This window comes from Impatiens glandulifera, chromosome 9 (assembly GCF_907164915.1).
Source record: "Impatiens glandulifera chromosome 9, dImpGla2.1, whole genome shotgun sequence".
NCBI lineage: Eukaryota > Viridiplantae > Streptophyta > Magnoliopsida > Ericales > Balsaminaceae > Impatiens > Impatiens glandulifera.
In genome coordinates this window covers 23,545,763-23,569,750 of record NC_061870.1, presented here as the reverse complement: position 1 = coordinate 23,569,750, position 23,988 = coordinate 23,545,763, and the positions used below count along the sequence as shown (strand labels likewise).

At 33.0% G+C, this 23,988-nt stretch overlaps 4 protein-coding genes across 4 annotated transcripts; 3 read left to right on the top strand and 1 right to left on the bottom strand.

Annotated features, from left to right (window-relative positions):
• Nucleotides 1–250: 250 nt before the first annotated feature.
• Nucleotides 251–1,850, top strand: LOC124915604 (E3 ubiquitin-protein ligase PUB23-like). The gene has a single exon (XM_047456361.1). The coding sequence runs from the start codon at nucleotides 423–425 to the stop codon at nucleotides 1,638–1,640; it is 1,218 nt and encodes a 405-aa protein (XP_047312317.1). The 5' UTR covers nucleotides 251–422; the 3' UTR covers nucleotides 1,641–1,850.
• Nucleotides 1,851–11,357: 9,507 nt separating this feature from the next.
• LOC124915666 (syntaxin-121-like) lies at nucleotides 11,358–12,732 on the bottom strand. Its single transcript, XM_047456427.1, has 2 exons — nucleotides 12,101–12,732; nucleotides 11,358–11,988 (listed from the first exon to the last, which is right to left on the bottom strand). Exons 1-2 carry the CDS (start codon nucleotides 12,574–12,576, stop codon nucleotides 11,472–11,474), a joined length of 993 nt encoding a protein of 330 aa, XP_047312383.1. The 5' UTR covers nucleotides 12,577–12,732; the 3' UTR covers nucleotides 11,358–11,471.
• Nucleotides 12,733–15,296: 2,564 nt separating this feature from the next.
• On the top strand, nucleotides 15,297–20,546 carry LOC124915531 (deoxyribonuclease TATDN1). The gene is made up of 12 exons (XM_047456265.1): nucleotides 15,297–15,429; nucleotides 15,531–15,551; nucleotides 15,662–15,762; nucleotides 17,005–17,062; nucleotides 17,176–17,219; nucleotides 17,305–17,385; nucleotides 17,934–18,004; nucleotides 18,143–18,253; nucleotides 19,472–19,554; nucleotides 19,852–20,068; nucleotides 20,165–20,248; nucleotides 20,345–20,546. The coding sequence occupies exons 1-12, from the start codon at nucleotides 15,408–15,410 to the stop codon at nucleotides 20,415–20,417; spliced, it is 966 nt and encodes a 321-aa protein (XP_047312221.1). The 5' UTR covers nucleotides 15,297–15,407; the 3' UTR covers nucleotides 20,418–20,546.
• A 1,542-nt stretch (nucleotides 20,547–22,088) lies between these two features.
• On the top strand, nucleotides 22,089–22,846 carry LOC124915533 (RING-H2 finger protein ATL70-like). The gene has a single exon (XM_047456266.1). It carries the CDS (start codon nucleotides 22,089–22,091, stop codon nucleotides 22,614–22,616), a length of 528 nt encoding a protein of 175 aa, XP_047312222.1. The 3' UTR covers nucleotides 22,617–22,846.
• Nucleotides 22,847–23,988: the final 1,142 nt, after the last annotated feature.

The window sequence follows — 23,988 nt, the reverse complement described above, 5'->3', positions numbered from 1 at the left end:
CTTAGCGAGACTATACGTACTTTGAAAAGTTGCTGCAGGAGATAAAAAGACATGCATTAAGAAAGAGAGGACTGAGTAAGTAACAGCTTTCTCTCCACTTTCCACAATTCTGGCGTTCCATGGGATTCCTTTAGAGAGAGAAAGTCAAAATGGTGGGCGAATTTTATTTTTTCTATACACATTAAACCCTACATGAGTTGTCTAGTCATAAATATATTTTTTAGAATAATTAAATAGATGTGCATAAATATCTACATTTTCCGTGTTTTTGACTTTGTAACATTGACTCTCTCTCTCTCCTATCCCTGAGTATAAATACAATCCATTCCAACTTCTTCCAATTCATTATCATCATTTACGATCCCCTTCTTCATCAAAACCAAGTTCAAATATTAATTCAATATTGTCTGATCGATTCAAGAATGTCAAACACGGAGGAAATTGAGATCCCACACTACTTCATCTGCCCTATCTCTCTTCAAATGATGAAAGATCCAGTCATAGTCCCCACCGGCATAACCTACGACCGTGAAAACATTGAAAAATGGGTTTTCTCCAACAACAACCAATTCTGTCCGGTAACCAAACAGTCTCTCCCGGCAGAATCAGTCCATGACCTAATCACTCCAAACCACACCCTCCGCCGTCTAATCCAATCATGGTGCGCCATCAACGCTTCCAACGGCATCGAACGCTTCCCCACACCCAAGCCCGCGGTAACCAAATCCCAAATCACCAAGCTTATAAATGATCATTCCAAATCCACTACTCAAGACAAAATCAACTGCCTCGCTAAACTAAAGTCAATGGCCGCTGTCAGCCACGCAAACAAAAGATGCATCGAGGCCGCAGGAGGGGCTCTCTTCGCCGCTTCTTTGATTGCCGAGTCTGCCGATGCCACCAACGAGGCACTCAGTACTCTATACTCTCTCAATCTATCCGAAACCGGTTTAAAAACTCTATTCAAGAGTAACAGTTTCCTAAATGCGTTAACTTGTGCGATGAAACTCGGAAGCTACGACTCAAGAGCTTATGCTGTCATGATACTAAAATCCATCACCGAAGTAACCGACCCTACGGACATGATCATCGGGTCGTTAAACCCTAAATTCTTCACGGAAATAGTTCAATTAGTAAGAGATCAAATTACCCCTAAAGCCACCCGAGCAGGACTTCACGTGCTAATAAATGTGACCTCGAATTGTCGGAACCGGGTGAAGGCAGTGGAAGCGGGAGCAGTCCAGGTGATGATCGACATGTTAGTCGAGTCGTCCGAAAAGAGGGTATGCGAAATGGCATTGACTGTTCTAGATCATCTCTGCCAATGCGCAGAAGGGCGGGCCGAGGTGTTGAGTCACGGGGCGGGGCTGGCCATCGTTTCGAAGAAGATAATGAGGGTATCGAAGGTTGCTAGCGAGAGAGCAATTAGGGTTTTGCATTCGATAGCGAAACATTCGGGGAATGCGGTGGCTTTGAAGGAGATGTTGGAGATGGGAGTGGTGAGTAAGCTTTGCTTGGTGCTACAAGTGGAGATGGGGACTAAGATCAAGGAGAGAGTTATAGAGATTTTGAAGATGCATGCAAGGACTTGGAAGAATGCCCATTGCATTCCCATGGCTCTACTCTCTTCCTATCTTTAATTATGTCAATTCTTCTCTTCTTCTTATTCAAATTCATTCTTTGATGTGCATACATATTATAAGTAGCTAGCTTGATTAATTCTTTTGTTAATTGAGATCGATAATTGTATAGATACACATGATACATATATAATTTGGTTAAGTAATTGTTTGCTGGAAGCAATTAATTCATACAAATCAATATTGCAAATATATGGTGTTTCTTTCCTAAATTATTTGGCATTAATTAGGGGTTATGTTTGAGTTTTAAAGTCGAAATTGGAGGGGTTCATTCTAGTTTTTTAAGATGTTTGGAAACATTGAAGAAATAAGGAATTCAAGAAGATTTAGTGAGGTTCGATTAACACATTAGTTAAATCTTCGAGTTTATTGTGTATTATGTGAGGTAATGGATCACTTAAGACAATGAGTTTAGATTAATTTAGGAGATAAACAAATTATAAATTTCTATTGAGTTTAAGGCAATTAAAAAAAACAAATATTTTAGATAGTGCAGTTTCTAATAAAAGTCTATTAATAAAAAAATTCAAAATGAGTAAAAACAGAAAATGACCATGTAACAATACTTTCTTGGCATAGTAAGAATGAGTGCTCAACAATTTCCATATTTAGAAAACACTTAGGACAGATAGGAGATGACGAGATTTGTGGTCGAAAACAATTCTCAAGTGTTGGAAGAGCATTATGGCAATCTTTTCAAAAGAAATTTTAAATTTTGGTGTATATTTAAAATTTCAAATAGCCTTCCAAAGTCTTAGGTGCACTTGATTATGATGATAATGGGTATTGATTAAGAAGATTTATGACTTTTGAGTACAAAATTATATTCAGAACTCACAAAAATAATTTAATAAAATCTATTTTCAAATAAAACGATTTATTAAAATTTATTTCCAAATAAAACGGTACATATATGATCCCAATACACTAATTACTAATTGGGAACTTTATAAAACTATTTGTGAGTTTCTTACCCATACTTCATGTAAAATAGATTAACTTGAACACCTCTAATATTAATACTAATATTAATATATATATATAATAAAAAAAAGGTAGTTTAATAGGTTAACTTGTCATATATATTGACTGTAATGGGTAGTAGATATATAATTGGTAATTTAATAGGTTAACTTAACCTCCATTATTATAATAATAATAATAATATATATATATATATATATATATATATATGAATATTTATACTTAAAATAAAAAATAAATAAATAGTAAAATTATATATATATAATATATAGAAAATGTATGAGTAAGAAGATGAGGGGCAATTCATTAATTAAGTTAAGTGGGGGTAGAAGGGATAAAATATATTTTAATATTAAGTTTAATTTTTTATAAATAAAATTAATTTTAAATTAATTAAATTTGAATAATATTAATTTTATTTAAAATAATTATAGATAAGTAATATTTTGTATTTGCGCGGGATTTATGCTAGTTGATATGAGAAAGATACTTTTTTTTTTTAGAACGTTGGGTTCCGCTACTCCTATGGAGTGCGACTAATCCCCGCGGGTTAAGTACATAGCCCGCAAACATACTTAACCAATTAACCAGGCGCAGAACTTGTCGCCTGACGGGCTCGAACCCAAGACCTCATGGAGGTCTGGGAGATATCCACCTCTTGTTGCCACTAGTCTTTGTATTTGCGCGGGATTTATGCTAGTTGGTATAAGAAAGATACTTATCTCAAAGCATACATGGTTGATATATAAACTTTGAGAAGGTCGGAATTTTGGAAGAGTGATATTAAAGAGAAAATTTTGCCACAAAAATAGGGAAAACCACTTGGTAGGCCAAATACAAATAGAGGGGGAACTCCCGAAGAACCAAAATCTCATTGAAAAATGTCGAGAAGAGGAAGAAAAATGCATTGCACTAATTGTAGAAAAGAAGGGCATAACAAAAAAGGATGCAGTACTATATATAGTTTGTAATGAAATTGTCAATGCTCCTCTAAGCGATGGTTTAAGTAATTTAATGTGTAAATATTAATTTCAAAGAATTTAATGTCTAAATTATAGGATTTGATGGAGCAGGCACATACACACAAGGACAATATTTGCAAGGATAAGTCCCACAACCACCATGGTCATAAGGTCAGTCCTCACAAAGACCATTCTCACAAAGTCAATCCTCACAAAGATCATTCTCACAAGGTCAGTCCTAACAAAGACCATTGATCTCACAATGTCAGTCCTCACAAAGACCATTCTCACAAGGCCAATCCTCACAACAAACATTCTCACAAGGTCGTCATTCCTCATAAAGATCATTCTCACAAGGCCAATCCTCACAACAACCATTCTCACAAGGCCAATCCTCACAAAGCCAATCCTTACAAGGAGAATTCTCTAGTCTACTTTAGAAAGTTTTGGGTAATATTAAGAAACTTATAATTTATGATATTACAAAGGGATAAATAGAAAAATATCAATCATTACATTAATTGGTATCAGTACTGGAGTAGTTACAAATTCAGGTGGAGATGCAAGAATTAGTGGAGATAGAGATATAGAAAAATGTGGAAGAAGAGGTGCAGGTGAACCAGTTATTATTGGTGCCACTCAATTACAATACGGTATAAGGCCACCATACTTGATGTGGAGAGGTACACCGATTATTTCAACTAGACAACTACAAGATGTAGTCAATGGGAAAAAAAATTGTTTGGAAAAGAAAATCTTATTAAGTGAATTGGTAGGTTTTGGTATATAAAGTTTTTATAAGTATGTAGATTTTTAAATTTGGGTAGTTGTATGTAATGAATGTAGTATTATGAATTTGGGTAGATGTATGTAATGAATGTAGTATTTTGAATTTGGGATGTATGGAATGATGTATTTTGCTACTATATAATCTATGATGTTATTATATGATTTTAGTATTAATGTTATGTAGGTATGTTTTTAGTTTATTTTGAGACTATTTAGTGAATTGAATTAGGGTAATAAGAAGATGAGAAATGTAAAAGTTGTTTATTTTATTATTTAGGAATGTTAATAAAAATAAATGTTGAAAAAATATTAATTTTTAAAAATATGAACTATGGTTAATGGCTCTCAAAATTTATTATTTATAAATGTGAATAAAAATAAAAATATAATATATATTAATTTAAAAAAAAAATCACATGTCAATCACACGTGTCATCATTTAACGAAAATTTAACAGACTTAAATGTTTTAATTAATTAGTGATATAGATGAACATTAGGTTCAACTATAGTGGTATGAACGAACGAACAAAAATTAGTTAAGTGGTATACGTGAATATTTCGTTATAGTTCGATAATAAAATTGATATTTTTCCTTTACATTATCATTCTCAAACTACCCACATTTCTAAATCAGGAAATTTGATCAAATGACCCTCAAAAGAGGGTCATTCTCAAAACTAATCTTCATAATATGAATTTGCAAATATAACCTTTTTATAAAATTTTGACAATTTTACCCTTACTATTATTTTTTTATTATTTTCCCTCTCATTTCACGGTTCCCCATTTCACCTCACTTTCTCTCTTCTCATTTACCTTTCCTTTCTCTTTTCTTCGGCCCCGCGACCCAACTGCAACCCCCTCTCTCCCTCTCATTCTCATCTCCCGACTCCCTAAGCAACGCCGTAGGATGACGAGATCCACCTGCAACGCCGGAGGACGACGAGAGCCAGCAGCATCGTCGGAGCATGAACGCATGCAACTATAGACCCGACCGACCAGCATCATCGCCTTCAAAATGGATATGTTAATTTCTTTCATTCGCATTTAGCTGAACACTCAATATGTTTGGTATGTTTGTAATGATGTGTCAAAATAGGTATGTTTGCACCACGCAAATTGTGTCCCACGCAAATTGAGTTGGCATCCCACGACCCACGCAAATTGTGTTGGCGTCCCACGACCCACGCAAATTGCGTTGGCGTCCCACGACCCACGCAATTTGCGTTTGCGTCCCTCGATAATACCACGCACCACACCACGATAATATGGTTTTGTTTACTACACTAACATTTCAATTTGTATCAATTACAGATCCCACTTTATTTGTTAGTTATTTTGTCCTCTATGATGGAGAGTGGAAAGATGATGATTGTGTTAGTTCTTTTGTCTCAAGTTCATGCGTAGGTGTGCCTCTATCCCTTAATACTACATATGACGAATTAACTAACTTTGTCTATGATGCTATTCGTGTGGACAAATTGAGATATGATTTAATGTTCAAAGTCAAGTATAATTTGGTTTTGAAAACTTATCCTCCTGCTGTTATCCGATATGATAGAGATGTGATGTTCTGTGTAAAAGAAATTTCGACTTCACCCCACCAGCTTCGCACTCCTCTATGTGTCTCTTTAGTAGAGAAGTCACTACCTTCACACCCAACTAATGAAACTAAAATCCAATGAGATGAGGTTCATAAATTCCCTATATTTGAGCAGGATGTCTTACAAAGTCAAAATGACATACACCATGAAGATGAAGAACAACAAGTCCCATGTTTGCGTCCGAGTGAATTGGTTGCTAGTACCCCTCCTTCTTTTGCACCCTAGCAACCCATCACTTCCCATATGAGGAAAACATCCAGCCATATTGAGTTGATTGATTCATTTGAACTAATCGTGGTTGAAACACAAGCTCAATTAACCCTTGAAAGCGAATTGGAAGTGGGTGCATTTTTTCAGAACAAAAAAGAACTTGAATTGAGGGTGCATAGATATGCAATGGCTAATCATTTTGAATTCGAAGTGAAAAAGTCAACGAAAGATCTTTGGATTGTGAAATGTGTGAATGAGAACTACAATTGGAGATTGTGTTCTGTGAAAGGAAAATTCTAGGAGATGTTTGAGATTCGAAAATTAGTAAAAGAACACACATGCTCAATTTTAACGAGGCAAGAGAATGTGAGGCAAGCATCATCATGGGTAATTGCGGAGTGCATCAAACGTAAGTACATGGACCATCACCATGACCACATGCCTAAGAAAATAATGGAAGACATGCAGACAAGCTATGGGTTTAAGCTAACCTATAATAAGGCTTGAAGGTCCAAAGAAAATGCCTTAATGGCGGTGCGAGGAACTGTGGAGGAATCCTATGGAAAATTGTCATCATACCTGTTCATGTTGGCGAAGAATAACCCAGGTACCATAACTGACATCCAGACGGATGAGCATGGTCACTTCAGATATATGTTCATGTCCCTAGGCTGCTCAATTATGGGTTTCAGGTATTGTCGTCTTGTATTGTGCGTCGATGCCAGTTTTATTAAGCACAAGGTTGGAGGTCAACTATTGGTTGCGATTGCATTGAATGCGAATGAACAACTATATCTTGTTGCTTTTGGCATCGTTGATTCAGAGAATAACAACTTTTGGACATATTTCATGCAACAACTAAGAGTGGCAATTGGAGTAGTCTCGGATCTCGTCTTCGTATATGATAGACACCCTAGTATTGTCAATGTCTTGTCAGTAGTTTTTCTAGAAGCACATCACGGTGCATGCACATACCACATTAAAATAAATATTATGGCCAAATTTAAAACTGATAATTGCCATGTTGAGTTTGATATGGCTTCACGTGCATACACAATGTCACAGTTCCATTAACATTTTGACAAGATCAAGGCTAAGGACCCTCGGATTACTGCCTATTTGGAACAAATAAGAGTGGAGAGATAGAGTCGTGTCTTTTTCACTGGTTTTCTATATAGTCAAATGACAAGCAATTACGTTGAGAGCTTAATAGTCAGCGCAAGAATGCTAGTAAATATCCCATAACAACATTAGCTCAGTATTTACGATTCACACTACAAGAATGGTTTCATAATAGAAGAGTAAAAGCTTCCAACCACACAGAACGTTTATCTCCATATTATGAAAAGTTCTTACGTGAACAAGCCGAGAAGGCCAGATTCTACAATATTAATTTGCTTAACCGATTCGAGTTTCATGTGAACGACGGTGAACATGATTTTCAAGTTGACTTCCAAACTCAAACTTGTACTTGTATGGTATTTGATATATTTGGTCATCCTTGTACACATGCCCTGGATACTTCCCGTTCCCGGAAATCTATTCCCTATGAGTATTGCTCAAGGTTAAAGAATGATTGCATGTTTAATTCTAAGATTGAATTTATATGACTTAAATATCATTTTTCAGGTTTTATACAACTGAAGCGTGGTGCATGGCATATGCGGAGACATGTTATCCAGTTTGCAATGAAGGTTCTTGGGATATTCCAAAAAATATCAAGGAACGAGTTTGCCTAAAACCCCCTGTCAAGGTTAAGAAGGGTCGGACAACAACAACAACAACAGTCTTCTCCTCCTCTTCCTCCACTACCTTCTCCTCCTCATTTTCAACAGTCTTCTCCTCATCATTCTTCTCTTCCTCTTGGCCATTAAAATGCAATTTGCATGGGGCTTGGGGCGTGGGGCGCAAATCTTCCTCCTCTTCCTCCTCCTGCACAATCAAAAAATTAGATTAATATACATTTAGCGTGGGTGGTGCGTGGGGGTGGTGCGTGGTGCGTGGGGGTAGGGTGTGGTGCGTGGGGGTGGTGCGTTGTGCGCAGTGTGGGGTGTGGTGAAAATCTACCTTCTTGGCCATCTCCTCCTTTGCCTTCTTGGCCAACTTAGCCACTTTCCTCCTCTTGGCCAACTCCATCAGCCTCTGCTTCCTCTCCTCCTTCTTTCTCTTCATCTCCTCATCCTCCTTCCTCTTCTTCATCTCTTGCATCTTCTTCTCCTTCTCCTTCTCCTTTTCTTTCTCAGTATCAAGTATAGTACATGCCTCTTCTTCTTCTCCTCCACCACTCTTTTGTTCTTTTATTTCCCCCAATAATGTGATTATAAGATGTTGATTTTCTTGATGAGCTTGGTTTCAGTTTTAATCTCATTTACATTCATTGTCAGCTCATCAAGTTTGGCATCAATATGGACTTGAGATACTCGATTGGGTGCACTAGATGTAGAATTGTCTTGATTAGTTTGAGGAGTCGTCGCAGAAGGGACTTTCTAATAGCTGTTTTGGCTAGTTTCATCGTTAAATTCAGGGTTGGGGAGATGGGGACTAATAAGTCTCCTCTTCTTGGCCGGTAGTTTGGGAGTCCTTTCATCTTCTTCACAACCTTCATTCTTTCTCTTCCTCCCATCCAATTCAAAGAATTTATCATAAATGTTGTCTCTCATATCTTCAAAGTCGTCCCCAGAGTACTTCCTCTTCTCCTCCTCAAACTCATCAATTTTGCTGAGAACATTGCACTTCTAGAGGGCGGTGAATACCTACTGTAGGGAATAACTCCTGTAGGATGTATAGAGCAATATCCTTGAGCTAATAGGATCTTGTCGTGTCATTTCCGTAAATTTGGGGATAAATGTATTGATAAGCTCATAGGTCCACACTTGGAAGGTTAGTGCGAACCCATGTAAAGTATAAGCGGCATCACAAACGCTTTTCTTCTTCCAGGTTTTCTTCTTGGCGAGATATAACCCTTTGAGGTGTTTCATATCTTTTTCAATACTCTTCAGGATTTCTCTGAAGGACACCTTTCCCCATGGAAATTGGAGGAAAATCTCCATGTCCTCCACCATGCGAAAGATTTTGAAACTTACATTCCTCCTATTATATGCTACGAACAGATACTGGTAAATGAGGAATATGAGCTTCATCTTCTATAAATCCTCCTTATTAGAGCATTTGACGAAAATGGCTTCAACCTCTTTCACTCTAATATCCATTTTACCCTTAAAATATTTGCGGACAAGGGGTGGACATTCTTCAACCTCCATGTTTTCCACCAAATGAAATCTTTCAAAGTTGAGGCCTGTCACCAAAGCATAATCCTTCATGTCCCAGCAGACCTCCTCACTATTGATCAAGAATCTTAACTCCTTCGAATTTGAGATGATTTTCCTGATGAGCATCTCATGAAATATGGTTTCTGAAAAAAATAATGTCGAGGCTTTGAATAAATACTGGAATTGGGTCTACAAAACCCTATCCAAAAGATCATGGTGAGTAAACCTCTCATTTATCCTTGTCAAGCTGGTGCCGGTGGATTCCATGAAACACGGCCAGTAAAATTATTAATAATGGTTTCGGTTGGTGTCATCTGCAAAGAAACAGTTGATTTGATTAATGTCATATACACAATGTCAAACGCAAACCAGGCAAGTTGCATTTGCGTACCACGCAAATGCTATTTGCGTTGCGTACCCACGGGAAAATGTTCACAAACCATTCAGAATATGCAAAAACTATACATATACTTCTTAGATCTCACAGCATTTCAAACCAAATAGAACTCATTAAAGCCTAAAAGCCTAAAACCTAAAACCCTAAAACCTTTCATACTCAACATGCAAAGAGAGGGAGGAGTAGTCGAACTAACCTGAATGCGATGGGCGAACGTCGGGGAGACGGGCTCGCGGGGAAGCGTCTAGGGCTTGGCGATCGTCGGGTAGTCGGGCTCGAGTGGAAAGCGTCCGGCTTGGCGATCGTCGGGTAGTCGGGCTCGAGTGGTAAGCGTCCGGTGTTGCATCCTATGGCGAACGTTCGCGGAGGTTAACTAAGAAATGGGGGAGTCAAGGGAGTGGGTCGGGAGGGCAACGGTCGCGGGGGGAAGAGAGAAAGAAAACTGTGAAATTGGGTAGGAAAAGAGGTTACTGGAATAAAAAAATTATAATAGTAAAATTGACAAAAATTTTAAAAAAAATGTTATATTTGAAAAACTATTTTATCAGGATTAATTTTGAGATGAGAGTTAGTTTTAGGATTATTTGATCAAATTTTGCTCTAAATTTTCGCAGTCTCTTTAAATTAATAAATTATTTAATTTTATAAATATAATATATATATATATATAATTAAAATTAAACAACTAAATTAAATAATTAAAAATACTTAAATAAAATATATTATATAAATAAAAATAAGAGGTTTCATAATTTTTTATTTTACATTACTTTACCTGACAAAAATTAAATAAATTATAAGATAATAATAAATAACACATCTATTAATAAATAGCATATACTTTCTCATAATTATGATGCGATACTTATCTAAAAATTATAAAAATTCATTTTTAACTTAATATATTAATTGATAATTTAAAAGAACACTTAATATATTAAATTAATATAACTCGTTTGATTAGCTCTAATTGACCTAACATGACACACTTGCGTGAACACGAATTAGCACTTTACGAATTAATATGTTGACCCGACTTATCACGACACAGATGCATGTGAATCATGTTGTTTTGAGCGATCAATGCACGATACAAATGAGTTTCGACGCGTTTAAAAGTTTGACACGAATTATCCGAGTCGAATATAAATTTTAGTTAAATCATTAATTTATATATATATATATATATATATATATTTATATAAAAGTTGCATTCTTATAATTTTTTTATGTTTATATTCTTTCCAAATATAATTTTAATATATTATGATAATGCTGGTATAAATATTTGTGTTTAATTGTGAATTGGACATAATAAGTGATTATTTTGTTTTGTTTTTATAAATTATCTTGGAATGAAAATTGAACATAATTTTTCGAATTTAATGGATTTTAATTATTATGGTAATTTTAAAATTTATACAGCATGCGAGTAAAATTAAAATTTCGTTCAATATCTGAAATAATAATATATCTCCCCGAAAAACTAAACGGCCAATATGATAAAAATAAAAGACATAAAATATTTAAGAATAAACAATAATACCCTTCTTCCAAGGCAACTCTTGCATACATGGAGACCCACCATAATATCCTGTATCTCTCTCTGTTCCTCTATGGAGTCGTCGGAGTAGGGGGAGGAGGAGACGGAGGAGGATTAGGGTTTACAGCCGGCGTGTTATTGTTATTGTTTCCACCGCCGCCGCCGTTATTCTTCCATGGCTGAACTGTAAACAAGACAACGAAGAGGATGATAACGAGAAGGATAATGATGGCGTAGCAAGTCCATTTGCGAGTATTCTTCTGATGCTTACGCGCCACCTGAAGCTGCTCTGTTCCTCCCCGTACGAAGGAACTAGCACGATTCACTTGGCTCTCGATATCATCGATCTGCTCCCCTTGATGCTGAACCAGAACCGCCATGTCCTGAAAAACTTGATGAAGCTCCTTTAGATTTCTCTCTAGCTCCTTCGTCCCCTCGTGTCTCTCCTGTAATTCGGCGATTGTATCCATTATTCTCCCCCTACCTTGCTCCTGAATCGCTTTCTGTAGAAAAGTCTCGCTCTGGCCTGTCGCTATTAGTTTCTCCACCGTCGCTTCATCGGCGTTCTCTCCGGTTACTGTGTAGTACCTGGTAGTAGGTAACATTTAATAAGATCGATCTAAGAGAAATTGTATAGATCTAGTTTCGATGATCTAAAAGAAATTGTATAGATCTGATCAGAAATTCAGAATTGACCTACCTTCGTTGAACTGTCTCGCGGTATTCATTTGCAATCAATTGACGGAGGGAATTGAAAGAATTCATTGAGTCCTGTAACTTCTTGCGTAGGCCGTTAACAACAGATGTTCGAGTGCGATCTGAAGAACTACCTGGTCCACAGCCAGGGAGGCTTCGATTCGCTGCGTTGGCTCGATCCAAGGCTTCGAGACGAACCTTGATGAGTTTGGCCTTCTTGAGAGCTGAACCGACATCAGCGTCCATCCGAGAGCGGAGGTCTTTGACGGCTTTGGCATTGTGTAGAGTCTTACTCTGTTCATGTGAATTCTGAAGGCTAGCGTGGAGATTTTCAAGCTCTTGAAGATCGTCTTTAACCGCCTCTACATCTTCGAAGAATTTATCGAGATTGACGCCACCGGTGCTGCCTTCGGTCATTTGTACATGTCCTGAAGACTCGTCCTGGAAACGTGAGAAAGAACTGGAGAAGAGATTGTTCATTGTTTATGGTGGAAATGGAGATTTCTTAATCTGATTTCAGGTTTGAATCTACAATTGGAGAGAAAGTGAGACTGGATTCGTGAAATAGGTAAACCAGTTCAACTTCTCTTTAGAGGAAATGGTCAACTGGAGGCATAGATGAAGCTGTGAAGGGTTGTCCAAAGAAGACGCAGATTTGACTATTAATCAAATATTGAATAGTCATCACGGCAGTCAATTGATGAATAACCTAATAATTCAGACACAACTTTCTTCGTACTTTCATAATAACCCTCCAAAAAAAGAAATGATTTCATATCGGAGTAGATGCAACATTTGTTTAAAAAGTGAAGATCATATTTTTCTTCTTTTTCTTCACCGTGACATTGTCAAGATCATGTGGGTTCTTCTTTATAACCTCCTTCAATGAGATACATCAACAAAAGTCGTTGATTTCTGGGTCAAATGGATTGAATAGAGTTCTAGCAACAAATTCGTGGATGACTAGAATTAATTCCCCTTATCATGTGGTGGACAATCTGAAAAGAAAGAAATAGAAGAGTTTTCGAATGAAAAAGTTATGGATACGATCGTCTCATAGAATTTATGTTATACGCATTCGTTTCAATCCAAAAAAGACTGGACGAGAAGTTTTTGATACTATTGTCATTTAAATTTCTTACGTTATTTATTTATTTATTGTTTTTTTTTTCTTCTCGTAACATTTGATCGTATTTTGCGCTCTTTTTAATAAAAGTCGACATTTTTCAAAAAAAATATTTACCGAATTTCAGTTAATTCAAAATTTTGAATACCGATTCTCTAAATTCGATAGTCAAAACCGTCAATTTGTTGAAACTCGGAGTTAATTAGTGACATATGTTTTTTATAATAAGTTGAATGAGTTTAAAATGGTTAGTTTTTGTATAATTTTAACACTATGAGTCTCAAATTTTAAAATATAGAAAAAGAGATCCAAAATTCGAATTAACTGCATATAAAGATTCCAATCTGACTGTACATTAATTGGCTTAGAAAGTATTTGAAATTTTTTATCATATTTTTGTTATAACTCACTAAAACTAAGTTTTGCAATCAATAGAATAAATTTGGTAAATTATTTAATTATTTCAGATTTTTAATAAATTTAATTAAAATAAAGGTACCAAATTAAATTTACACGCTAATTCAGTTTCTTATCTCATTTCTATTTTAACGCGTGAGTTAAAAAAAAAAAAAAAAAAGGGAAAGCTATGTAACCTATTGTGTGCAACTACCACTAGACATTTATTAAATACATTCATTTTAGTCCCTAAATTTTAATGTGGTTAAAATAGCTTCCATATTAAAAAGTTATATTTGAACTGACCCTTAAACTTTCTATTTGTAACTGATAATAACAACTCCCATGAAATCTAATTTATTGTCTTCATAAAACACTTGAGTGTTTAGTTGTTCACCAACATTTGAAACTTTTTTGTTAATTATTTTTGCATGGTTATAGAATATCTATTAAAATTTTAAAAGAAATCAAATGGTAACAATTGCTTCTTACAACCATGATGATACTGAAATTTGAACATTTAAAAAATTGATAGTTTAATTAAAACAGTTGAATATACATTCATAAAATTGAGAGCTTAAAATTTATATAAATAAGATATTATTATATATTATTATTTATTTAGAATTAAGTATAAATTAACAAAATAAAAAATAAAAATTAACAAAAAATTATATTACAAAATTAATTTTATGATTTATTTATTTGACTAAATAATAAGTTTGTAAAAAAAAAAACATTGTTTCCACTAATAACAACTTCTTGGGTTGTTTTGAGAGTATGAATAGTCTATTTTTCTTGACCTATTAAGTGGTCTGGGTTGTAACCCGTAGAAAAGATGTTGATTTATCCATTCTTTGTAGTTGTCGTGGACGTGGAGCTCTTAGCAAGGAGACCTTAGAATAAGTTTCTAAAACTAAGAGGAGGAGATGATCGACCCGTTCAGTAGAATTCCGAAGAATCCAGCCTGAAAAAGAAAATGCGGGCTATGAAAGTTCTTTTTATTCAACATGGTCAAATTATTTATAAGCTCATAAAATTTTACCCTAACAAAATTAAATAATAAAAATTTAACTATTTTAAAATTTTACTTAAATTTTATTAATTATTTTTTCTAAAATGATAAAAGTTTAAGAATTAACAATTTAGAATGATATTTTAACTATCCTAGGTATAGGAATTTTATTTAAGTTGATTTAAATATTATTATTGTTGTGTATATAATTTTGTCATGTATATAATATTATTTCTTAATATAATTTTAACATGTTTCTTCAAATATATATATTATAATTTGTAAATAATATTTTTTTAATATAACAAACTAGAATTACTTATAATGATTACTTATATTTCTATTTAAGACTTTGTAAGTGAAATTGCAAATAATAAACTTATAGATAATAAAATTCATAACTAATAAAATGATACATCAATAATATTATTAACAAAGTTAACAAAATGTGAAAAAAATACATAGACTTCTTAAATTTTTTTATAATAAAAAATAATTAAGACAATAATAATAGTTGGAGCTTATTGATATTGAGTTATTTAGAAATAATTTAATTAAAAAATGGATGAATTTTATAAATAAAATGAGCAAAATATTTTTAATATTTTATAATCTAAAATATAATACAAATACTTTAAATAAAATGAATTGACCAAAAAAAAAAAAGTGTTGAACTGGAAGGGGGGAAATAAGAGAAGCTTTCTCTTCTCTACAGCGCCATTTCTCAGCTCTTTCATTTCTTTCTCCGGCGGTGAATCGCACTCATAGCTTGTAATGGCGACGATTCGGATGATAGGTAAGTTTACCAATTGTTCTTCAGTCTTCGTTCTCATCGTTTCTCATTCACTTACTGTTGCTTACTCTCTCTTTCTCTTTTTCTTTCATTTTCCCTCACAGACATAGCCGTGAACTTAACAGGTCAGTCAATTATCCAATTCATTGATTCGTCTTTGTTATCGCATCCTTTCATTGATCTTCAGATTTTGCTGCTTATGATTTTCTCATAAATTAATCCAATCTAACTACAGATAGCATGTTTAAAGGAATCTATAATGGAAAACAACAGCATATAGCAGATATATCCACTGTATTAAGTAGAGCTTGGAGTGCTGGCGTCGATCGTATTATCGTTAAGTTTCTTACAATTTTCACTTAGTATACTATGTGGCATTTGCATCTCATATGCTTTTCTTAATGAGTTGTATGCTTTTGATGTTATCATTTTTTCAACTAGCATGATAAATTCTGGAAAATGACTAAAATTGGATGGGATTACAAAAGCATCATGATTGTCATTGAAATAAAAACTGATGAATGTGCTTCGTGATTGTATATGCAGCAAAGAAGTCTCACAAATAAAGCTCATACAAAATATTGTTATTTGAATCAATACAATGTATTAGTCTTTTGGATGCAATCAATCAATTATTCCCTGTTTGGTGTTTTCTGTATATTCAACTAGCCATTTCATATAACATAAACTGTTTTTAGTACGGAACTTATTTTTAAAGTGACAAAGCCTTTAGATCCTTAGAGGGCAATTCTGTCGCATATAGATGTGGTGGATCTTCACCATCAAATTGGAAGGGGAAAGTAAAATATTCTATGGTATATATAGATCATTTGAATCACTGCAAACTATTAAAGTTTGAAAATATATATATCCCCTCATTCCTATTATACATGTAATGTTTCCCACTTTTCATTAACAAGGCATGTCTATTAGTTCCCTTGCTCTCGTAATACAATAAAAAAATTGACATCTTTCGTGGTCAAGTCAACACATTTCCTGTCGATGATATATGACACTTTAGATTAAACTTTTTAGATGAAGGGGATTTTTCTCATTGATTTGCCATTAGCTGAGGATCTAATTGGTCAAGTGGTTGAGTTATAGCCTGAGGTTCAACCATTTGATTCTTCTAACTTTCTAAAATCATAACATGAGATACATTAGTTAAGAATCCATAGATTTATTTTTTTCAAGGAAACATTGATAAATCACCAATATTTCCTCCTGTATCATTTTACAAGAGTTGTTAGTATTGGGGTGAGTTGTAAGGAAGGAAGGTGTGAAGTACTCTGATAAATAATACCCATTTGAAAGAAGAAAAAAAACAGGTAATGAAATTGATTGATATTAGGTTTGATAAAAAAAACTATTTACTGAAAAGGTAATTTATATATAGTTATTAGTTAGTTTATGAATTCTCATATAAAAAGTGATTAAATTGATCTTATGTGATCATATAAATTGAGAGTCTGGGATAATTGGAAATAGGTAGCTATTAGTTAGATTTTACTAGTGAAATGCTCATACTGTTTGTGTTGCAGAGCTGTGTACTAGTGTTTTGAGAGAAGTATATTGCAGGTTACAGGTGGTTCACTTAAGGAATCAAAGGAAGCTCTTGCCATTGCAGAAACAGATGGTCTGGCCATGTCTTTGTTTTTTCATTGTTTTTACTATATTTGGTATCCATTTCTGTGTTTCCTTTCTCAGACAATTGGTTGACTAACCAGACTATTGTATTTTTTATGGCAGCAAGACTTTTCTGCACAGTTGGTGTGCACCCAACAAGATGCAATGTGAGTTTTTGAGAAACTCAAACCATCTCTGTTCTTATTGCTTCTTCCAAGTTTCTGTGTTAGTAGTTTCGCCATCTGTAATCAGGAATTTGATGAGAGTGGAGATCCAGAAACGCATTTTCAGGCTCTCTTGTCATTAGCTAAAGAGGGAATGGATAAAGGAAAGGTATGATAATCAAGGGATGCCTTGATTATAAGTAATTTTATGTTATTGAACATCAGTCTAAAAAAAGTTGTGTAAATTAAAGGGGTCTATAATTTTTTTTTATAAAGTTAGGGTGTGTTTTGATAAAACTGAAACCTAATCATGAATATTGAATTATGAATTTAAATTCTTCAATGATTTAAGTATCTGAAAAATAAATGTTGAATAAATCAAAGGAAAATATCTAACTTGTAAGTACTTGGTATTTAAGTTGATTTGATAAAATGTAGAACAGTTATCAGGAAAATACTTGAAGACTATATTATCCTTATAATGACGAAATTTGATTAATTTTCAGGGTTGCAGTTGTGTTTGGATGATTTTAATATATTTCCGTGTTAAGATATTCATAGCTTACCAAATTAAGTCGAATTTTATAGCTTAATTTGACCTAATCTAAATAATTAAGTGGTTTTAATTAACATTTAAGAGTGTATTCCAATTCACCACTAGTGTCTTCTTCTCTTCCTCTTTTGTTTTACTAAAGGTTTTCCTCACATGCATGTAAGGTGGTAGCAATTGGTGAATGCGGGTTGGACTATGACAGGCTACAGTTTTGTCCAGCTGATGTGCAGAAAAAGTATGTCAGTTTTCCAGAATTTTGTACTCTGGATCTTAAGTTGTAAATTGTTACTTTTATAGCCCTATATTTGATTAGTTCTTCATGGTGTTTCTTAGAATTATATCATTTTTGCCTTAAGTTGTACTTTTAAACTAGGTATTTCGAAAAGCAGTTTGAATTAGCACACATGATGAAGCTTCCAATGTTTCTGCATATGCGTGCTGCATCCGAAGATTTCTGTGACATTCTTCAGCGAAATGAGGACAGGTTAGCTACTAGCTTAAGTGTCATTAGCTATTGATCACTTTCTTATATTATTGTGTTAATTTCTGACCTTTTCAGCTACCTTTCCTTACTATGTAATGTGTAATTGTTTGTATCATGAACCCTATTCCAAGATACAAAATGGTTTATAACATAGTTTTTTGATAGATGACATGAAGTTACAAGAAACAAAATGTTATATGGTTCTGAGCAATTAAGAACAAGATATTGATAATTGTGGAAGAAGGGGATTAGAATCAAGAAACAAGAATACTCATGAACTAGATGGGATGCTTTAGAAGAACTAGATGGGACTAATCTGAGCACGGAGAAGAGAGAAAGACTAATACATCTGTTATTCATAATCATTATTAAATATTCCATTCTGATTACAATGTCTTATATTTATACTACTATTCTAATTGACCAACTAAACTACTAACCAAAAGACTAACTAACAAATTAACTACTATCAATACTAACTATCTCTAACCATACACGTGACACAAAGCCAATGGAAACTAATATTTTGTCACAATCTATACCAATCATAATTTCATTGGAAAATTGTCAAAGTTAAAATTGAAGGTGATTTTTCTTTTCTTTACCTTTGGTATAAGATTTTTTTCTTAGTCAATGTCTATACTATAGTGTGATTTTGTTGTTTCATTAGGTATCCAAATTATTTTCTATATCAAGATCCAAATTATAGTGTAATTTTTTGCTTCATTTAGTATATTTTTTTTTCTACGATGAAATTAGTTTTTGGATCATGATGAATATTATTTTTAGATTATTAACAATTTAACATAACAAATATAAATTTGTACAGATGATGAATTTTTTTGATACTATAACAGGGTAGTGACTCAACCATCTTAATAGACTTGATTTTGATTTCATTTGGCAAACTAAATTGATGTCTTAATCATGTCTTCAATAGTTTGTAATGGGCTGAAATATGATAGCATGCTGCTGTAACATTTACAGAAAATGTCTGAATATGATTTTGGAAATTTTTATCAGCAGAAGGCCCAGTACTTTCATTTTTACTTCTCATTAAATTGGTGAATCGGGATAAATTTTTAATAAAACACTAGGATTCAAAACTTTGTGCAAATAAATTTGAGAATATGCAAAGTTACAAGGAAAGATAAATGTTAACATTCTTATGTGAATTTTCAGTAGAATCTTCTTCTAGTTTCTTTATTTCCTTCACAGGTTCACTGGCGGAGTTGCACATTCCTTTACTGGTAGTGCAGAAGATCGTGATAGACTGCTGTCATTCAGTAATCTCTATATTGGTACATTTTATTTCTTTCAATTTACCCTGCCACGAACCCTTTCTTTACAAATATTTACAATCGGCTCTTGCTGATTTATTTCCCATTATCATGGCATTGTCTGTCATTTATCCTTTACAAAAAACCAGCTTGTTCTTGCAAATATATTTTCCATTTCTGTGGGCCTATTTAGAGACTAGTATTTATTCACAATCATGATCCAATTAGAAAATCGCCAAATTGAAGTTTGTTTTCCTGTTTCATATTAGATTTTTTCTCCATCATGATCCATATTATATCATTTTGCACAAATAATAGGTTTAAATGGTTGCTCCTTGAAGACTTCTGAGAATCTCGATGTGGTGAAGGACATACCTGTTGAAAGACTGATGATTGAGACAGATTCTCCATATTGTGAAATTAAGAACACTCATGCTGGTAGTAAGCTAGTTAAATCTTCATGGCCTTCTAAGAAGAAAGAAAAGTATGATCAAGATTCCATTGTTAAAGGTCGCAATGAACCTTGTTTGGTCCGGTAAGTACACAATTACTTACATCAAAAGTAGTTTAATTTGGATTTGACTTTTTTCTTTCATGTTTCGTCTTAATATAAAATTTCAATGATTTCCAGACAAGTTCTTGAAGTAGTTGCTGGCTGTAAAAGTATTTCCGACGTTGATTCTCTAAGCAAGACAATATATCACAACACTTGCAGGTAAATAAGAACATTCATGTTACTTTTTCAAAGGTTTCTCATCTAAATCTAAATCCAAATTCAGATCCACATAAAGAAAGTGTTTCTCTTCTGTAGGGTTTTCTTTCCTCATGACCTAGATTCTGCAGCCGATGCCCTTCTAGACGGTGGCCAGGCTACCTCCAACTGAAGGTATTATGCGATTTCTCGACATTTTGTACGATAAAACTGGATAACAAATTTGAAGTGGCAACAGCCTTCTTGAATGATTTTTTTTTATATTTTATCAAATAACATGCCAAAAGTATTTAAAGAAGTATACTTTAAGATAATTAGAACATGAAGAAATCTGATGAAAACAAACTAATTGATTAGTTAATTAAGGTGTAAATAAAACTCTTTATCTATAAATTAGAATATTAACCAACTCAGACAGAACCCATTCATTATTTAGAGAGTATTAATATTAATATTATTAATCTATCTTAATTAAAAACCATCCACTTGAGAATCTGTTACAACCACTATCCCTTATACTACACTATTGACAATAATATCATCATCCTATTCCTATATATATATTATTACTATTTTGTTTCCATTTGACTTTATTATTATTATTTTGGCTGAAATCCTTGACTTTATTACTGTCTTAAATAAAGGGCTAATAAACTATACATAAACCTGTTTGATATATTAAAAATATTTTTTATTCTCATTCATGTTTTTTTGGGTAAAACGAGCCTGTTGATAAATTTAAAACCCATATATCAAATCACTGTGAGTATATTATATTTATATGTGGTGTAGTAGGTTGATAATTTTTTATTTTAATTTTATAAAACTAGAGAATTGATGAGGCTTCAAACAATAGCGTCAAAATGACTATTATTTATTATTATTATTATGATTATGATTTATATTCATCTAACGTGCAGTGAACTCATACACCACTAATGTTTGTTATGAGAGTAGAGAGAGAGAGGAATGGATAGTTGTAAATAAAAATATTAATAATAAAAAAAATAAAAAGTTAAAGTCACATGAATCAAGCGTAGAAGAAAAGGATATCTAGCTACTAAACATTGACAGAAGCGAACGGTTGACATTAAAAGCCATCCCCACCAAATATATTCATGCTTAGATAAACCTACCTATATATATAAAATATTTTTCATTCTCTAATTACCATTTACAATTTCATTCTATTTATTCCATCTTCAATGTTTTTATGGTGAAATGTTGCTATCAAACCCAAAAAGAATAAATATAAAAAATTAATTCAAGTTGGTTTAACATATAAATAAATGTCACGGCTCGATCCTCCTGTTCCCTTACTACATTCAAACAATTAAAAAAAAGTAAAAATAAATTTATAAATTTCTTAATACTCTCATATTAGTTTCCTATATACAAATAAAGACAATTACAGTATAAGTGAAGTCTTTTCTAAAAAAAAAATAAAAAAAAATAAACCTATATGAATCTCTTTAAAAAGAAGATAGATAAGAAATGAAAATTTATAACTCTTATGATGATGATTAGTATCTAGCTCTTAAACATCTTGATGTGTATGGCAAACAATTATGAGTTCTTTTTTTTCCCACCAAAATAATAATGATTTCAATAAGAACCCCAAATATTTCTTTAAATAACCATATTTAATAATAAAAAAACAAATTAAAGTCAATATATAAAGGTAAATTAAAGCAAATTAATTTTACAAAAAATCATATCCTCTCTCTCTCATGAAATCTATCTCGTGTCTCACCGTTGACTTTTCTTCATATTATTATTGGATACACCCTGTACCAAGCTAAAATTTCATTTCAATGGCAGATTTAACATTTTCATATTCACAATGAATTCAACAGTCGGCACCGGCGGTTTCCTCGACAGTCCAAACATCGGCGGCTTCGGTTACGCAATCGGCGTCTCCGTCGGAATCCTCCTTCTAATAACCACCATCACTCTCGCCTCCTATTTCTGTACCCGTCTCCCCAATTCCACCGTCGCCGTCGCCGGTCCCAACTCCGCCGCCGCCAGACAGAGGAATGATGATGTATTACAGTTTCATACAGTAGTTGAAGTGGGTATTGACGAGGAAACACTTTTGAGTTTTCCTAGGTTATTATATTCAGAAGCAAAGATGAAGAAGAAAGATACAACAACAACAGCAACATGTTGTTCGATTTGTTTGGCAGATTATAGAGGAAATGATGTTTTAAGATTATTGCCGGAATGTGGTCATTTGTTTCATCAAAGATGTGTTGATCCATGGTTAAGATTACATCCCACTTGTCCGGTTTGCCGGAATTCGCCGGTGCCGACACCACTTTCCACGCCGTTAGCGGAAGTTGTTCCTCTATCAACCAGACAGGGTGGATGAATAATGAAGATGATGATGAATCGATGATGATGATTCATTAATTATTACTGTTTTTGATTATTTCATGATACTTGTGTTTCTTTTTTTACTTATTTTATTTTTGTTGGGTTTAATATATACAAGCAGTGGCTAATTAACAAATTAGTAAGTAAATTATATAGATTATTTTAGTTGTTTGAAATGCTTTTTTGGGGTAGAAAAGAATGTGGAATTATAGTTTTTCTTTTAAATTGTATAATAGTTGTTATTAATTAAGTCCACTTCTTATATGTTAATTTATATTATATAGCTAATAAAAAAAGAATGAGACATTGATGGTTTAAAATATGATTATTGGCTAATTAATTTGATGATTAAAGGTTAAAAAAAGTTAAGTTTCATATGATATTGGATTAATTAATTAACTAGTGGAATTTGTTTTATTTTATGTGGTTAAAATAATTGATATTCTTAGTTGGTTTCATATGATGGATTAATTAAGGGATTCATCTTTTTATCCAAAAAAATAAATAAATTAATAAAATATTTGTCAATTGATATTATAAAAATTTATTTTTTTAGAACAAAATTATTGAAATTTTAAAATTTACTAAGATAGTTTAAATGACAAAATTATTTTTTAAGATAAAAACTTTAAGTTGAGATGAGTTGCTAGCCTTCTACATTAAATTTTTTTTTATTATTAGATTCAAAGAAGTAAAACCGAAATTTAATATTTGTTTCAAAGATAGATCTCATACTTTCTAATTGAAAGGGGGACAAAAAAGTCTAAATTTGTTCACCATCTTAACTGACTTGTACACTTATAATTCCAAAGAATATGAGTCTATGACCATTTATAATAATAGATTACCAAAATCTTAAATTTAATCATTATTTAGTTTTTAGTTAGATTAGTTAACTTGACTTTAATTTAAATAAGGGTATCTTGCAGTTATTTAGAATTGTTACTAAAATGATCATTTTGTGTATCAGAATCAGGGCTGGGCCAGGCTATCCCAAGCAAATAGCCCAATGGTTAAAAAGGGTATGAATTTGTATGACAACAATAATATGTTCTTTAAAATGTAACTTAAGAAACATTGTAATTGATGTTAATGTTATGAACATGTATACCTTACAATGTTGATGTTATGAATTTGTATACCCTTACAAGTATACGTGCATATACAAGAGCAGATTGTTAGATTGAAAATGAAATTGAAATTGAAATTGAAATTGAAATTGAAATTGAAATTGAAATTGAAATTGAAATTGAAATTGAAATTAAAATTAAAACAACATTACCTAAAAGTGCATTAATGTGTTGACAACGATAGAATTATTCATCACTATTTACCAATCACGTCTTATACTCAATCAATGGTAAAGA

Excerpts from the sequence above, each read along its gene's own strand:
- LOC124915604 (XM_047456361.1), top strand. The coding sequence starts at position 423 with ATGTCAAACACGGAGGAAATTGAGATCCCACACTACTTCATCTGCCCT.
- LOC124915666 (XM_047456427.1), bottom strand. The coding sequence starts at position 12,576 with ATGAACAATCTCTTCTCCAGTTCTTTCTCACGTTTCCAGGACGAGTCT. Across the intron at positions 11,989-12,100 it reads CGCGAGACAGTTCAACGAAG|GTACTACACAGTAACCGGAG; the intron begins GTAGGTCAATTC and ends ACCTACTACCAG.
- LOC124915531 (XM_047456265.1), top strand. The coding sequence starts at position 15,408 with ATGGCGACGATTCGGATGATAG. Across the intron at positions 15,430-15,530 it reads GGCGACGATTCGGATGATAG|ACATAGCCGTGAACTTAACA; the intron begins GTAAGTTTACCA and ends TTTCCCTCACAG. Across the intron at positions 20,069-20,164 it reads AATGAACCTTGTTTGGTCCG|ACAAGTTCTTGAAGTAGTTG; the intron begins GTAAGTACACAA and ends AATGATTTCCAG.
- LOC124915533 (XM_047456266.1), top strand. The coding sequence starts at position 22,089 with ATGAATTCAACAGTCGGCACCGGCGGTTTCCTCGACAGTCCAAACATC.